The sequence below is a fragment of the Phaseolus vulgaris genome, unplaced genomic scaffold (assembly GCF_000499845.2).
Source record: "Phaseolus vulgaris cultivar G19833 unplaced genomic scaffold, P. vulgaris v2.0 scaffold_17, whole genome shotgun sequence".
Lineage (NCBI taxonomy): Eukaryota > Viridiplantae > Streptophyta > Magnoliopsida > Fabales > Fabaceae > Phaseolus > Phaseolus vulgaris.
Window position 1 is genome coordinate 90,642 of NW_027174086.1, and position 17,663 is coordinate 108,304.

The window sequence follows — 17,663 nt, forward strand, 5'->3', positions numbered from 1 at the left end:
TCGGTTTACTATTTGCGGAGTTTGTTCTACACCAAGTATTTTAGAAACAAAAGCAACCAGATCTGATTCTACTGGATATACTATATGGCTATGAAGACATAAGATATAGTGTATGCTATATACGATTTAGCAGTATCTATGCACTCTTAATATTTCTGAGCAAGTATCTATGTACTCTTTTAATATTTCGAGGTAGTATCTATTTTCTCTTTTAATATTTCGAGGTTAATACGAAATCAATTACTATAGAATAATTTAATTATTCGATTTGATTAGGTTAATATAACTCCATGTGATTCCCATTTGCTACTATAAATCAAGGCTCCAGTGAGAGTGCTGTTATATTTCAGCAACAACTAACCTGCAAGTTCCAAGACGGAGAAAACAATGGCCACCACCACAGAGGTTTGCAATATTCTCCTTTTTTTTTCTTTCTCAATTTCGGTTTTTCAATCTTTTTGCGGAGATCACATACAATACGTGAATGTTGTTTGTGCAGAGGAATGTGGAGCACAAGGGTCTCGAAGAACTGAAACATCTTGGGTTTGTTAGGATTGCGGCCATTAAAGGCTTTGTGTGTATTTCGAATCTCTACGACTTCGCAAAGCAAAATTCAGGACCTTTGAGATCTGCTGTTGGAACCGTCGAAGATACTGTAACTACCGTTCTGGGTCCTGTCTACCACAAATTCAAGGGTGTACCAAACCGTCTTCTCCTTTTTGTGGACAATAAGGTTTCTCCTTTTCTTATTTTTGGTTTTGTTTCTGGATTTGTTTGTTGTTGTTGATGTTAATGTACCTTCAACCTAATCCGGAGAAGCTTTTGTAAACAATTTGTCCTCTGTTTGTAATGGTGAATTTTGTTTCTGACTATATTTTTCTCTTTTTTTTCCAGATCAAGATCTATTTCAATTGGTGAAAATTGCCTTGTAAATCGTGGCAATAACACTCTTGTTATGAATACTATAGGAACACCAGGACGAATAACACCCTTATGTTCCTATGTTATATGGAACCTATTATATATGCATGCATACTGTAGATTTTTTGTTTTTCATTCTTACCCTGGAAATACTCTGATCCTATCATGCAATTTGATTATGGTACATGGGAACACAAAAATGAACTGAATTTATGTGAATTTTGCATGTCCTTGTATGAACATAGTTGAAATTCCACTGTAGATATTTGAATGAATTGGGAAATTGCTACTAGCTAAGCGATCCTTTTTGGGTGAACTAATTGTTACATGAATGTGGCAGGTGGATGAATCAACCCACAAATTCGATGAGCATGCACCTTCTTTAGTTAAACAAGTTGCAAGCCAAGTGAATTGCTTGGTCCAGGAAATGACAAACAAGGCAGAAAAAGTAGTGAGTGAGGCTCAATATGGAGGGGCACGAGCAGCAGCACAGTATGTTGCAACAGAGTCAAAGAAAATTGTGGTGTCTGGTTCGGTGAAATTGTGGGGTGGTCTGAACCACTATCCACCATTCCATGCAGTGGCAGAAATGGCAGTACCTAGTGCTGCACACTGGTCAGAAAAGTACAACAATGTGGTGAAGGGAATGAGTAAAAGGGGTGGTGGTGTGTTAGGGTATTTGCCCCTGATTCCAATTGATGACATAGCCAAGGCGTTTAAGCAGGGAGAAGGCAAACTGAATGAAGATGAAGCAGGTTCTGAGGGAGAGGATTCTTATTGAGTAATACTAGAACTACCACTACTGTAGTAGGTAGCTATTTTCTTTATAAAATCTGGTTCTGTCTAGTGTTTGTTGGAGTTTGAGGGCAATGTGGGTGTGAATGGAAGTGTAAGAAATGGTTGAGACTGTGTGGGGTGTGAATGTTAACCAATCCCAAGAAGAACATTATGTGATTATGTGAATGGTTGCGTTAAATGTTCACCAAATTGAAGTTGTTTAGTTTCTCATAATTATCTCGGTTGTCGTTTTGGGCGAACTGAGAGTGCTCGTTAACTTACTATTGGAACTCGGGAGTTCTCACTAACACTCTCCACCCCATATTTATTTCAAGCAAAAATATTCTTTCACGTACGCCACCTTTTTATAAAAATAAATATAAATAGAATGTTAACAAAATAAATAATTTATAAATTTATAATTTCAATGTAAGAAAAAAAATGGAAGTCTCAAAAGTATCATACATTTATTTGAACGCAAAAATTAATCATTTTACATAATACTTTTATCTTTCTGTTTAAGATTATTTTGGAAAATAAAAAATATAATAAATCTTAATAAAATATTATAAAATTTTCTATTTTATCATTGCTTATATACACATATACATATTGTTCTTGTCGAGATGAGGTATGTCGAAATCCGGGTGGGCTTCTAATGGTCTTCCTTCAAACTCTAGTGATTCAGCTTTTAAGGATTGAGGGGGGTTCCACCTGCAGAAAATTATCTGATGCTCAAGTTAGTAAGAGCATCAAATTTTGTGTATACAGTGAATATAGTGTTAAAGTTCGAGTTGAGTTTACTCTCTGTGAGTGGTCATCTATTTATAAGTTTTCATGGGCTTGTATCCTTGACGCTGATTTCTTCAGGTTTTAATGTGGCATATTATAGTATCTTTTCATAAAATTTGAATATCATGCATATAAATAGGAGTATTCTGTAATATGATCAGAGCATTTATGTAATAATATAATCACTTGATTCCCATAATATATCTATCTAAACTTGTTATAATTGTTAAATTCTAAACTAACATTTAATTCAATTGATAAATTTATAAATCTAGACATTACATTGACAATTCCTGCACATAGTTATACAAACACTCTCATTGAGTTATTGAACTATTATGTCAATCTATACATATATATATTATTTCTAAACCAAAATCATTTTAAAATCAAACAATCAATTCTCATCAAACCTTCCATTTGAACTTATTCAACAAACTATTCAATTCATTCATTAACTCATTCAATTCCAAACTCATACATTCTACAACATCTACTTTATATCTACAATTTCACATTTCAATCTCAAACAACTAAAATCTACACAAAAACAACAAATCCTGCAAGAAAATTTTGAAACTGGTGACTACGTCACCTCCACATCCAGATCTTCTAGTCTAGAGTTCTATTGGTAATTTGAACTAGCTTCCCTTACCTTTACTTGAGCAGATGCTCATTAAGAGCTTCAAACCTACCCAAAGTTTCAAGAGTAGCTTAACCTGCACCACAAAGTCCTGATAAAAAAAATGTAACTATATCACTAGAACTCTGAGCTAAAAAAGACTAATCCTAAAAATAAAAGGGTCACATGTGTAAGCTTATATCGAATCAGATCTACAAGTTCAAAACCTAAATAACTAAAGTTTTTATTTATATATTCTTTTCATTTTAATAATAAAATATTCAGGTGTCATTTAAAATATATCACTTCTACTCTAAAGTTATTTTCTAGATCTTTACATTTATAACTGATACTAACTCATATTAATGATTTTGAAAATACAAAATATAAATTTTATTTAAACTAACTTTCAATCAATTTTATTTTAATAAAAAAAATTAAAAAACTTCAATGAATTCATTATTTTATATTTTTATTTAAATTTGATTATATAAAAATATTTGTTAATCCAAATCTAGTTGTCCAATTATCAAATCTAACTTTGTAAGGTTCATATTGAATTATTTGGGGTATAGATCATAACGTGTCCGGATTGAAGCGTCCAAGGTTCAGATGAAAATGTTTAAGGTCCTGATTGAAATCTTCTACAATTTATTTGATTTTTTTTTTCTTTCATGATTTGAATTTGAATTTTGGCTTTTGTTAATTTAGTGGTTTTTTCATTTTTTATCCAATCGATTTGTGATTTTTTTTTTCTATTTCCCCTGTTAATTTTTATTTATATATTATTATCCCTTCTTATTTATTCATTTATTATTCTTTGTTGGACTCATAGATAAATTGATAAATAATATTTTTTTTATTTGCAAACAATAAATATTTATCTAAACAACTCAAAAAAATTTAAGCAATTTTTATTATCATATCAATATCTTCCCATGATAAAGTTGCTTTAACCAACTATGTATATTTTGTAAGCATCTATCTCCAAGGAGGTGTTCTTAGTTCCTTTAAGATAGTTATTTTAAAAACAATTACTAAGAAAAATGAAATCATTGAATTTTTCTATTCTTAATGCAATTTTTGGTGGGTTATATATTGTACATCTTTCGGTTTTATTACTTTAATGCATATTTACAAGTTATTACATTTTCTCATTCTATTATCATTACTATTTTTCTCAGTTAAGGATTTAAAAGAAATTAAGCTATATTAAAATTTAAAAAATGACAAATAAAAATAAACAATATAGTTTTCTTATTAATAATGTGATATCGTTTAGGCATAGAAGAATGTTTATTATTAATAGCTATAATTATTATTGTTATTATTACTATCATTATTTTAAAATTATTTAATACTATTTAATTTATTGTCTTTGTTAGTTTCAATAGGTATTGGCAGAGCAGGAGTGATAAATGTATATTGAGAAAAGGTCCTACTTCAATGTGTTGGTTATACATATAGAAATCAACAATGCAATGAAGATACTTTAATGTATTGGGAAAGTGAACTGGAAATAAATAATTGGTGCCAATTACTATGTTATATAATATTTCACGATAAAGTTTACACGTGACGTCCTCGGTTTTGAAGTTTTTATTAATGGCTGTTCTTTTCCTTCACTTCCATACTTTCTTCTTCAACTTTATAATGGTTGTAAGTCAAGAAGTACTGTTATGTAAATATTTTAGGTTTAATTTTGAATTTCTGAATTATATAATTCATAGAAATTTTAAATTATAAAATTTGGAACACAAAGTTAGTTTTCAATTCTACAATTCGAAAATATTTCAGAATAATATTTACACTATAACAAAATTATGAAGGGTTCAGGAATTTAACTTAATTTTTAATTTCATTAATGATAAATCTAACTTTTTTCACCAAAAGTATGAAGGTGGAGGACGATGGTACAGAGCTGGAAGAAATGATTCATTAATACGATACCATATAGTCTTTTTAATATTTTATTTTAATTAATATAAGTTTAATTAAAAGTAATTTAATAAATTTTTAACTATTATTTTATATTTTCTAGTATAAGTGATACTTTAATAATTATTCTATAATTATTCTTGTATACATACATATATATTGGAATATTGTTAAAATAAAGTTTCAATTAATACTATTTGAAACAAAATAAAAGAAAATTATATACATCTGGTATTAAATTATATACTCATATTCTCTCTAATTTAAAACAAATATTTTTTTAAAGTTATCAGTAAAATAAATTTCACGTGTCTTATTTTATTTATATTTATACTTATATTAAATATATAATAAATTAATAACTTAATCGCATATATTTTTTTTATATTAAATGAATGCTTTTCTATTTTCACAAGACAATATTAAATTCAGTAGCAGTATAATTTTCTTACATTGTTATTGTTGATATAATAATTAAATCATTTCAAATTTTTTATAATTTTTTTTTCTATTTATATTTTAATTTTAACTTTTTACATTTCATAAATTTTATTTAAATTTTAGTTAATATATTACTTTTAAATATATATAATGACGAATATAAGTATTTGTTTTAAAATTAAAAAGTTGGTAAATGTTATATATTGTAAGTACAATTTTCATAAACAAAAAACTAAAAGGACTATTAGTTTAGAAAGGGAGAAGTATTAGATTTGGATACATATTCAATAGTTTACTTTAATTAAAATATCTCTTCGAATTTAAATTTAAGAAAAAAATATCTAAGTTTAGTAACTGAAGTATAAGTAAGTTTCAATTAATTTATTCAAATTAAAAATTATTATTTAAAATAAGTACTCTTATTTGGATAAATAATTTTAAAATAACATTTTATTTATGAAATAAAATATTTATAGTAAATTTTTTATTTGAATAAAGAATTTATAAAAAAAATAAAACTTTTATAAACTAATGAAAGTATTACTAAAAAAAATTAGAATTTAAAATTTGATTATGTAAATAAGAATTTGAATTTTTTTATTTGTTTTCTCCAATTTATGTTGTGTCTTTTTTTTCTCTCTTTCTTCTATTTTGGCTTAATAGTCTACTTCGGTTTACTATTGTAAGTGTTTTTTCATATCCCTTCACTATTTTTAAGATTCTTAGGTTTTTTAATATCGATAAGAATATCAAAAGTAGTTTTTTTTTTGTTATAATGATAAAATATCAAAAGTAATGATTTAACAGGTGTGTTCGTTATATAATCTAAAATTTTGTGACAGTGTCAGAAACACACATAGCATATGAAGATTTGATGAAAGCAGTTAAATTGTTACATTTTAAAAAATAAAATTTCATTGAGAACTTTAAAATAATAAAATGATTGAAATTGTTACAACAAAAAGCTCAACTCATAGTATATTTTGTTTGAATTATCCACTTAACAACAAAGTGTAAAATATATTTTTGTAAGTATCAGCTTTCGATCGACACAAGTGCTTCGCTGGTTGAATAAACACAAATGTTCTTCTTATATGTTTCGTTTTTTATTTGAACAAACAAAAGTGATTTGCAATGTTTTGCCTCATAAATTTTTATTTGGACGGACTCTGGCGTTTTGCTTATATGCTTTTGTCTGATAAGTTTTTGCTTACACAGATGCAAGCATTTTGCTTATATATTTTTTTTTTGTAAATTTTCACTCCGAAAAATAATAAGTGTACATAATCTGAAGTATTTATAGTACACTCTAAATATTTATAGATACTTATTCTATGCTTGTAGAGAATGCTCGTCTCTGTGTGTCTTATAAGAGAATTTTGTAATGAGATGTCCATATCAATCTCTTGAAGAATGCACTTAACGGTTCTTCATGCAAACAACTTTTCTGAAAAGGCAGAATGTCAATCCTACAAAAAAAATTAGATACGTCAGGCTCTATGCTTTGCTCAAGTTTGTAAAAGTGCTGCTTGACCTAGATTCAATACATCATGTCACGTGTAAAAAAAGTTGTATAAAGAAGATATATGCATCTAATGTTACATGAAAAGCATTTAATGCATCTACAAGCTTGAATATGAATAAACACAAGACAAAGAATAAGAACTTCGCAAGACCTCACAACAACTCTAAAGGATTTGTGAAGACTATTTTCTTCTCAACATCTATATGAAGAAGATATATTTGAAGAATGAGAAGAAGAAATGTTAATGATGCCGATGAAACTCTTATAATGAGAATGATAACAAAGCTTTAGTAATTTTTAGCAATCCTTTTTAGCTTTTAGTTTGTGAGCAAAAATACTATTTTGTTCATTACCAACCTAAAAGGGCTTATCATATTGCATTCGTCTTTGTTGGACATTATCCTATTTTAGTTAAGAAACATATGACCGTTTAGATTACACCCTTTCTGTAAACAAAGAGTTTATCCAGGAGTGGCTTAGTCCAAAACATACTCAAGTTTTAGTCAAAGAATGGTAGTGTGTTCAAAACAATACTCTATGATTAACTAAAATTGGTTAAATTCCAAACAACACTTTATGTTTAGTTAAAGCGGTTGCAATCCAAATAATATTTTGTGTTTATCCAGAAGTAACTGACTCCAAATAATATTTTTGTATTTTGTAGTGTTAGTTTGCTAATGGAACTTGATCATGTTAATCAAGATCTAGATGTAGTTTAGATTTTCAGACAAATCAATAAAAAAGATATTTTTTTTTTATAAATCTCCCTTAACTCTTATCTTTATAAATCGCATATTATTATTTTACAACTAAAAGAATAATGAAATTTACAAACAAGATTTTGAAAAACGTTTTTTACTACACATCTATCAAACTTTTGAATTTGCATTTGACGAGCCTCTCAGATATTTCTCTTACAAAAACCTATTTGATAATACGTTTCTCAAGTTTTAAACTTTGTCCATTCACGTTTATTAGACATTGTTCGTAAATTTTTTTGAAAATCTTAAATAACAATTCAACTCTTCCTTATGGTATATTTCATTTCAAATTATTAAACATATCATACTATTTAAATTTTTATATTTTTAAAAATATGACATTTTTTTTATAAATGCTAATATTAAATATTTCATTTTTTTAACATTAAGTACAAATTTAATTCCGCTCTTTGAATTAAAAAAGTTAAAAAATAATTTAATGTACACAAAAAATATTTAAAAACTAAAATAAAAACAAATCAAAGTAATTATAAATTTTAAAATTATTTGAAATTTTTAAAATTCATCATTCATACATAATATTAAGTTTTTTATATTTATGTACAGCTCGATATTACCATTTATTTAACCGTGTGAGTAATGCATTAAATAATAATTATTTGCATCTATATTTGGGAGTGAATTTTGATTTATTTCCCCACTTGCTATAACTAGCTTCTCTTCTACAAATCTGGTGAAAGCTGCTTTATCAAGATTTTAGTTTGTTCTTCTTGCATCTAATCCTTCCCTTCCTTTCCCTCTCTTTGGCACCCTTCACAAATGCTGCCCTATATAGATACACCTTTTTGAAGAGTCTTTGTTGCAACATGCAACCTAAACTTTAGGAAAATAAACTACATATCAAAGGTTTCTCTTAATTTACCTTTAAAGTTGCAGTCTGTGTCATGATGCAACATTTTTTTCCAACTATTCAAAAATAAATTATCCTTCAACGATTGCTGAATATTATTATTCGAAAAGACAGTTTAATGTGTTTACATAATTTGTTGGTTTAAAAAAAACGTGGAAGAAGCATAAACTTATGATCATAAAAAAAAATAGACCCATGTTCGTGAAAAGAATATCATTAAATAATTAAAGGTTATAACATTACGATAAATACCAAGTTAACTTGGATTCAAAGTGAGAAAAGAAAACGTAGATGTGAAAAAAAAATTAAAAAGGAACAATTAAGAAAATAAGCAAAATTGACTAAGACGATTTCTTCCTCCACCTTCTTACCTTCTTCTTTCACTTCCATAAATTTTCAAATTTTCGAAAATGCTCTTCTATAATATTCTGGATTATGTAATCTGAAAATCATTTTTTAAATTTGTAATTACCTTCCGGATTATATAATCCGGTAACCTTTTTTCACATATATGATTACTTTTCGAATTACATAATTTAATTAAATACAAAATCGTCAAGAAAAACCAATACAATAAAAAAACTCATAAGTTTGTTTGACTATTGATATGTTTTGGGTCAGTTCTGTTTTTATGTTTCATAGGCTTCCAAGCAATTATAGTGGGGCAATTGCTTCCTGCACCATGCACCATACCACTGCACCCGATTCCAGCGGAAAGACAAAAATGTCCTTAAAAAAATGAGGTGTATATAAAAATACCTTCTAGACTCTCCCTTTTCCGAAATATGTGTTCTAGATTTTTTTCCAAAACGAATTTTTTGTATTACGGATTTTCCTATCCAAAATGGGCTTTTCATTTTTATTTCCAGATTTTTATTTCCAAAACACAATAATCACTCTTCCGGATCTTCTTTTCTAAAATGTATTATTTTCAATTCCAAATTTTTTTTTATCCAGAATAGAATTTTGATTTTTGTTTCTGGATTTTTATTTCCAAAACTCAATAACCTCTTCCAGATTTATTTTTCCAAAATATATTATTTTCAATTCTGAATTTTTATTTTTGGAATAAAGGATATTTTTGGAAATTAAAAATATATGTTGGGTGCAGGTTAAAAATGATTGGGTGTAAGAAGATTTGCCTTATAGTGGTTAGTGTGGCTTCATTCTAATGGATAATTAAATTTTAGTGAAAATTATTTTCAAGTGGATAATTTAATTCCTAATGGGATGAGGCGAGAAAATCCAAGCCTCCAAATGGGAGAAACTTTCTAACATTGTGGTAGAACTTGGATAATGAAATTTAACTTAAAATTGTAAGAAAATTAGTTTGACTTAATTCTTGTGCAGAACTCTAGGATCTTATCAAAGAATTCGTACAATTTGTGACTAATCCTCCTCAACTTATCAAATTTAAGGGATTGTGGCGTTGTTTCTTTCCTTCGTTTTCCTCAATCCACATTTCCCTTTTGTTTCAAATTTTTCGTTGAAGTTTGAGATACTGAATTTAAGATTCACTCAAGAGATCATATGCTCAAGTCTTGTACTAATACAACGCACAAAGATTTTCCAACTAGCATGTGCTGTGCCATTCTGAATTGGAATGTCGATACCAAAAAGCCAGTGGACAGAGAACACTTTCAAGGTCAACGTGGGGAAACACGAAAGATTCCGGAGTTGAAGGAAATACAAAGCTCAAAAATTTGTTAAAAGGAAAGAAAAAGTTCCCCTCAATAAGAAGTCCTTCTACACACCGCTTGGTTCTTTCATTTTCATACATACGCTTCCAATCCAACTTGTCTCTTGAAAACACTAGTTCTAAATACAAAAGTTTGAAATTTTAGTTACTTGGTTTGTATTGCTCTATTCTTGTCTTCCAATTTTGTCTTTCCGAGTTGAGCTTGAAACTCATTGCATGTTTTCCATTTAATACTTTCTGGATTTTAATTTAGGAGGTTTCACTAAAGGACTAAAGAGGATCAAGAATAGTAAAAGGCAAAGACCACACATTAGTGAGATCCTATTTTCACTTTTGTTTCTTTACTTGAATTATGGTAGGTACTGGCGATGAAGGTGGTCGTCCTCCCACAGGAAACAAGTTGCCAATTGTGCTAATTGATGGAAAATCCTCCCCAACTCATCAATCCTTAGGGATTGTGGCATTGTTTCTTCCATTTCTTGTCCCCAATCCGCTTTGCCCGTTTGTTTCTAATTTTTCCTTATATAACACTTTTACTCAAATACAACGCACCAACATTTACCAACTAGCATGTACCACTCTGAACTGGAATGTTGATACCACAAAGTCAGTCAGCGGACAGGGAACTCTTTCAAGGTAACATGGGGAAACATGAAGATTCAGGAGTTGAAGGAGATACAAGCTAAACAAATATCCTTTTAGTTAAAAAAGATTTATGTCAAAATTCAATGCACTACACGAATCTAACCGCTGTAAACTAAATAGTAACAGAGTAACATTCACAGCACTACATTAGACAATCCACTCCCATTGCAAACCTGACCTATAGTTGAATTCTATTAAGAAAAAATAGACCACTAAACAGTGAGAGATGAAAATTGATAAAATAGAAATATTGCCAGAAACTGCAAAATAGTGCAAGAATCTCATGGGAAAAAAATCCTTCCAGCACCATAGTTATATGGAACATTTATTTAAAATAACAGACCAGTATGTTATAAAAGAGGAAATTACAACAAATTCATCCTTTTCCACCAATAATGCTACAGCCAAGGTCAGCAAAACTGCATCAATAAAGAATACAAAATATGATTAGATAAGACAGTGGTTGGTAGGTACTGCAATTCTAAATAAGAACGGACCTAATCACAATTTCAAAAGACTATAATAGAAAAAATTCAAAAAAAGAGCAATAAATTCAAAGGAACAACAAAGGTGTTTTTCCTACAAGATAATGTTCAAATTTACACCATATCTAATGATGAACCATTTAAATCTAAACTTTCTTCATGGTTCGACCTATAGTGTTTTTGTTTTAAGTTCCATAATTTCCTCTACCTCAAATATTGCACTACCCTTCATCTAATAATGCACTATGCTTATTACGGTATTTACAAGTCTTCTCTACACAAGGCCCTACTACCCAAGGTAAGATTGACCACATCCCTCTCTAATGCAATCATTTTTAACCATATATATATATATATATATATATATATATATATATATATATATATATATATTATTTAGTGTGTCCACTCATATACTATAATATTTTCATATTTGCACTACCATGCTTATTTCCTTGTTGGCATTTTTTACTCACTAATATTCAGTTCTAAGAAAATGGTTACTTTGGTCCTTGAAAGTGGAAGACACCGTCACATTAGTCCTTCAAACTAAGATGTTGTTAAATAAATTCCTAAACTTACATAGTTACCATCATTCTAGTCTCTAAATAAATGTTAATACTGTCACCTCAGTCACATTATTTTTTAATTTTATACAAATTTGATTGCTGATTTACACTTTCAGAGACTCTCTTTTACTTTCATCATTTCATGTAGTTTAGGGACTAATAATGTGACAACGTCCTACAAATATAGGGACCAAATAGTTTGTTTACTCTTCAATACCATATGACTAAACAATTCTTATAGTTATGCAGTAAGATTTTCCTTTAATCTTCAGTGGTACTTTTTCTATCACTAATAATAATACAGCACTACTTCATTTCACTCAACCGTTTGAATTGTATGGCTTATCTTTTTCTCTATTTTCTCATCATGAAGTACTGTGGTTCCAAGCCACTTAAATTATGTGACGTATGGTATGGCCTCCCATTTTAACTATAAGGCTCAAACCGGTGTATCTTTTGCTAAACATACATTTCACATACTATGTTTAACATCTACTTATACAAAATTCCTATGTTCTCAAAGCATGTCTCCACATCTCTACATTTCCATTCGTTTTCTCTCTCAACTCTCCATCTAGTACTATATAATCGACAAAATGCATGAATCATGACATCAGCTCTTCAATTTGTTCCTGAAGGTGAAGTTCGTGTTTAGGGTTCTGAAATTGACCAAAATAATAGTCCCTATAGAATCCCAGAGAAGCAAACATAGCTGGTGATTAAAAGTCTCCCACTGACTTCGGTTTTTAAAGGAATATCAGAAGCTGACTTTTAAATGTAATAAAAGAGACTCGCACTGTAAGGAACTAATTTAAAACCAAGATAAATCATTGCCCCTCAGGCTTCATTACTAAAAACCAAGTTTCTCATGTTACATATATAACAGATTGGTGCAGAGTTTCCCAATCAACTCTCCTTCTAACCAACTCCAGAATCCCAACCCAAAGGTTTGAAAAAACATTGAATCTCTAGTTGCACACCAAAAACACAATGCATTCATAACTAATAAGAGCACGTATGGTATTACAACATCAGCCTCGAAGTACTAACATAACCTCTATATAGTAACCCACCAGCAAAAACAAAATCTAATCAAACAAAAGGAATCGAACATTAAAAAAAACTAAAACAAAATTCACTTTTGCATTAAGATTTGAGAGCTGCTGCATACTTGGAGGTTAGGGTTTTCAAGAATAATACCTCATTTAGGTGGAGCGGAGAAATGTTGGAGGAGATCATCATAAGGGTCCCTCCTACCAGCAACTTGGCTAATTTGGGCATCCCATGCAAGCTGAGAATTGTGGCGTTCGAATGTCCAGAAACCATAGGGTCGCATGGGGTAGCTCCACATCTCCTTCGTCTTCGCGCACCTGTCCTTCACTCTATAAACGTGCTCCCTGAACCTCCGATCTCTTTCCTTCGGGTCCTCCATCAACTTCAATACCAAGTTCTCCGCAAATTCCATGATGAAACCCATTTTTCCCTCTCTTCTCTTCCCTTCCAATAGAAAAACAAAATTAAATCTGTTACAAACCCTAAATTACCAAAGCGAACCGTGACGAATGATTAGGAGGATAAACGTAATTACAACAATTAAATCCACGAATCTGGAACCTTTCGAAAAAATATACGAAGCATTTAAGAATACTAAAAGTACAATTGAAATGGTTGAAACGCGAGAATTGAGTGTGAGAAAGCGTTTGCAACGTTACCTGTTCCGATCAGCACCAAATGAAAGGGGCTAAGCTTCCCTGCTGCCTTTTAAACTCGCTAAATCCACTCGTGAATTTTTGTTTTTCACTTTGCTGGTTTTTATTTACTTCCTGCACCCGATTAATTGTGATATGCACTCAATGTTTAAGTTAAATGACAAAAACGCCTTTACATATAAAAGGAGTATGGATCAAAATTCTGGAATTCTTTTTTTCTGAAATACGCTTCCAGATTTTATTTTTCAAAATTTCTTTTGTAATGTATTTTTTTGTATTTCGTAATTTAAAAAAAAAATTAAAAAATCAATTCTAAAATTTTATTTTTAGAATATAAAAATATATTCTGAATTTACTTTTCTAGAATAGATATGTTTTTCAATTCTTGAGGACAATTTTAGAAATTAAAAACTGTATCAGATACAGGTCACAATTCATGGGGTGCAGAAAGAATTAGTCCTTTAAGAAAGAACCTCGGCCCAACGTTCCTAAGTCCATTAGGCCCACCTTTTAAGCTCAACAATTTCAGGGGTTTTACTATTTACACTTTCCTAGACACTCCCTTCCTTTATTTTTATTGTTATTACCCAATATATTTTTTTTATCTAAAAATATTATTAATCTTAAATTCTATTCTTTACATTCCACCTGGTTACCCCTTTAACCCTTTCCACCATTTTTTTTCCTATTAAAGATAAGCAAGATTTACTCTAATTTTATTTCATTAGGGAAACTACTGAAACATAAAAGAGTATTAATTCATTTATTAAAAGATTTATCAGTTCGCACACTTGTTTAATAGAAATTACAAAGGAGGTAAGCAAGTATGATATATTTTCAAGTATATTATCAGTACTCAATAATTTTTAAACAAATCTTTTAAATTTATTCCAGGTTGATATTGCAATTAATGATTTTATTAACAAAGAATAGTATGTTATTGAATATGCCAACATAAGTACAAGACAGCAAAGTGGATGCATTGAAGAATGCCCTCTTAGAAGGAAGAATTGGGTGTGCTGTGTTTCTGAGGTGAAGTACATATTTTTACTTTTAAAACTCAACAAAGAAAAAGAAAAAGGTGTTGTCTAATATAGTTTATTTTTAAAAATTAATACAAAATAATTACAAAGTATGTATAGTGCATATATTTTTAAAATTTAATGAAAGAAATTAGTAAATACTTTGCCTCTATAAAAATTAAGGAGACTAATCCATTGTTTTCACTTTAAGTGAAATCAATAGATTAAATAGAATTTTTAATCTATTAAAACTGATAGTTCAGTTTTTCATAAAATTGTGTTTTTTTTTTTATGTTTTTTGGGTAATTTTTAAAAAACTTTTTGAGTGAATTATTACTACTTTGTGAGAGAAATACTTATATGCAAAAAAATAGTTTTTAAAACACTTTTTTTTTTAAATCTTAGATCATATAGTCTTGTTTGAAGAAGAATTTCTAAAATTTAGAACTTGTGTGTTATGTGTAAACTCAAACTCAAGTGTTGTTCCTTTAATTCTTCTCACTTTTGTAATGCTGATTATATAGGGTTTCTAATTTTTTTAAGGTAATCGCGTATTACTTGTGGGTAAAATACTTTTGTAGGGTTGAAGAGTTATATTCTTGTAGTTTTTATATAGTAAAGATTTGTGTTTAGTTAAACCTCGGTTGTTGTGGCTAAGAAACTAGATGTTGTTCTTGTGGGAGAGTGAACCAATGTAAAAGTCATTGTGTGATCTTCTATCTCTCTATATTTCAATTTCTGCATTTTAATCTTGAATAGTTCTTGGTTAATTTAAATTTTAACAAGTTGAATTTTTATCTGGTGAAATTTAATTGATTATTTTTTTTTTTGTTTTTGAACTGAAATTAAATTTTTAACATGTTGATTTGCATTATGGAAATATTTTAATCGGTTGATTATTCTAAGAACTTTATTCTAAACTCTTTTTCAAGAAAATTTTGAAAGTTCAATTCAAACCCCCCTCCCCTCTTGAACTTGGCCTATCTTTTTAGCATATATATGTGTCTCAAAAGATTTATCTCAAAAACATCTTTGACACATTTGGAACGACAAACTTGAATCCTATTTCCACACCTTTTGTTTCACACTACAAGCATAGTAATGAATAGTTCCTAAGGATAAAGGAATAAAGTTATATGAAAGGTATTTCATACACAAACATTATTGGTTTTGTGATGTAAACAATGGTTTATCCAAGAATTAAGTTTACCATGAAGAACAAAACACAAATATCAAGTTTCACTTCGTAAGAGAGGATATTTCTTGAGGATCTATAAAGATGATGAAGGTGTCAAGAAATCATAATCCCTCTCATATGATTTTGAAGATTTTGTCAGGCAACAAGTTCTTTCATTGCTTGGATTTATCTAGTTATTGGAGATTGAATTCAACGATAAAGACATAAAATTGTGAGAGTTTCAAGAGTTCACTAAGAGAGAAACTTTCTATAAGCATAATGAATTTTGTCATGGATGTAGATGGAAGTTCATTAACACTTCACTTCACATTATTTCTATATGTGTTTTTTTCTTATTCTTCATTTGTTTATCTTCTACCATTTACATTTGAAATCTCATCTCTATTATCCTATTAACATTTTTGTTGGTAGACACTTCTATAGTGAATTTGTTCGGCTTATTCCACAATACAAAAGAATCAAAAACTTTGAAGTGTTTAGATAAAGGATCTTCAAATAGACATATTTAAGAGATAAGGTACCTTTTTTTATAAATCCTTCATTATGTGAAGTTAGTCTTTAGAATAAGGAGTGATTATATTTGTATTCTTCCTATGAGAGTTTCTTTGTAACTTTTAAAAACAACATTTGTTCTATTATCAAGAGTGATATTGTGTACTCACTCAAGAGTTGACATTGTGTACTCATGTTTTATCTCAGGGGAAGAAGACAAAAGGATATCCAGGAGTAACTTTGTGTGCTCAAGTGAGGTAGAAGTGGTAGTGTAAAAATATTTGTAATCATATTCATAACTAGAGCCCCTTCATAATTGGAGCCCTTTACAGGTTGCCAAAGAAAACTATACATAGTCTAAGTTAGGGTGAACCAACTTAAAATTAGAAAGTCTTACATTATTGTTTTTATCACTCTCGCACAAGCTATTGTTTGGTTGTCATAAATGTTTTGTTGAAATATTTGGGAACCTTTTCAAACTATTATACAACCTCTTTAAAGTGTCTAATGAACTACTTATTATGAAGAAAAAAATTTGAAGTAGTTTTCAAGCTCTATTCAACATCTTTTCTATAATTTACTTTTTATTTCACTATAGTGTTACTGTCTTTATTGGAATTTTTGAGTCAATGTGTTAGTTGCTTCTTTTGACGATTTTACTAATTCAAATTGAATACGTGTCTTGTTATATAGTTTTGTATTTAGCCTCTTATTTTTTGTTGTATAATATTTTGATGAACGTCACACTTAATTATGTTTGAACTTCTTATCACATGATAGTCATGTAGTCTTTTCTCATAAACACCCTTTAAGATAAAGATATTAGTTCATGAAAACTACTCATGATTTGTTATGATCATAACCAAGAATTGTCTGGACTATCTTTATCTATAAGCACTAGATTGTTTTAAACAATCGATTGGTATAAGATTGTTTAAATTATATTTTCTTGGTTTAACAAAAGTAGTGCAAACAATACCTAACTAAAAAATAACTGAAAAAAATATTAATGACTTATGTGTTTGTATACATATTTATAATTTTATTTTATTGACGTTTGATATTCTTAATTATCTACCTTTTTAAAAAAAAATTATAAATTACAATGAAGTGAACTTTTTAAACATGAATGTTTTAATTTATCATTTTTAATTAATTTCACCTTTGAGTACTCTTTTTCCTATAATTTGATGTAC

The 17,663-nt window shown here is 29.0% G+C and overlaps 2 protein-coding genes across 5 annotated transcripts; one reads left to right on the forward strand and one right to left on the reverse strand.

Annotated features, from left to right (window-relative positions):
• The first annotated feature begins 276 nt into the window (after nt 1–276).
• LOC137817156 (REF/SRPP-like protein At1g67360) lies at nt 277–1,932 on the forward strand. The gene is made up of 3 exons (XM_068620406.1): nt 277–405; nt 500–733; nt 1,262–1,932. The coding sequence occupies exons 1-3, from the start codon at nt 388–390 to the stop codon at nt 1,700–1,702; spliced, it is 693 nt and encodes a 230-aa protein (XP_068476507.1). The 5' UTR covers nt 277–387; the 3' UTR covers nt 1,703–1,932.
• A 9,280-nt stretch (nt 1,933–11,212) lies between these two features.
• LOC137817137 (uncharacterized) lies at nt 11,213–13,905 on the reverse strand. 4 transcript variants are annotated; one of them, XM_068620375.1, is made up of 3 exons: nt 13,759–13,905; nt 13,247–13,538; nt 11,213–11,411 (listed from the first exon to the last, which is right to left on the reverse strand). In XM_068620375.1, exon 2 carries the CDS (start codon nt 13,521–13,523, stop codon nt 13,248–13,250), a length of 276 nt encoding a protein of 91 aa, XP_068476476.1. In that variant the 5' UTR covers nt 13,524–13,538; nt 13,759–13,905; the 3' UTR covers nt 11,213–11,411; nt 13,247. The 4 variants fall into 4 exon arrangements, with proteins under 4 accessions (XP_068476476.1, XP_068476475.1, XP_068476477.1 ...); XM_068620374.1 differs by having other exon boundaries at nt 13,247–13,543; nt 13,759–13,897; XM_068620376.1 differs by having other exon boundaries at nt 13,247–13,543; nt 13,704–13,764.
• Between the last annotated feature and the right edge of the window lie 3,758 nt (nt 13,906–17,663).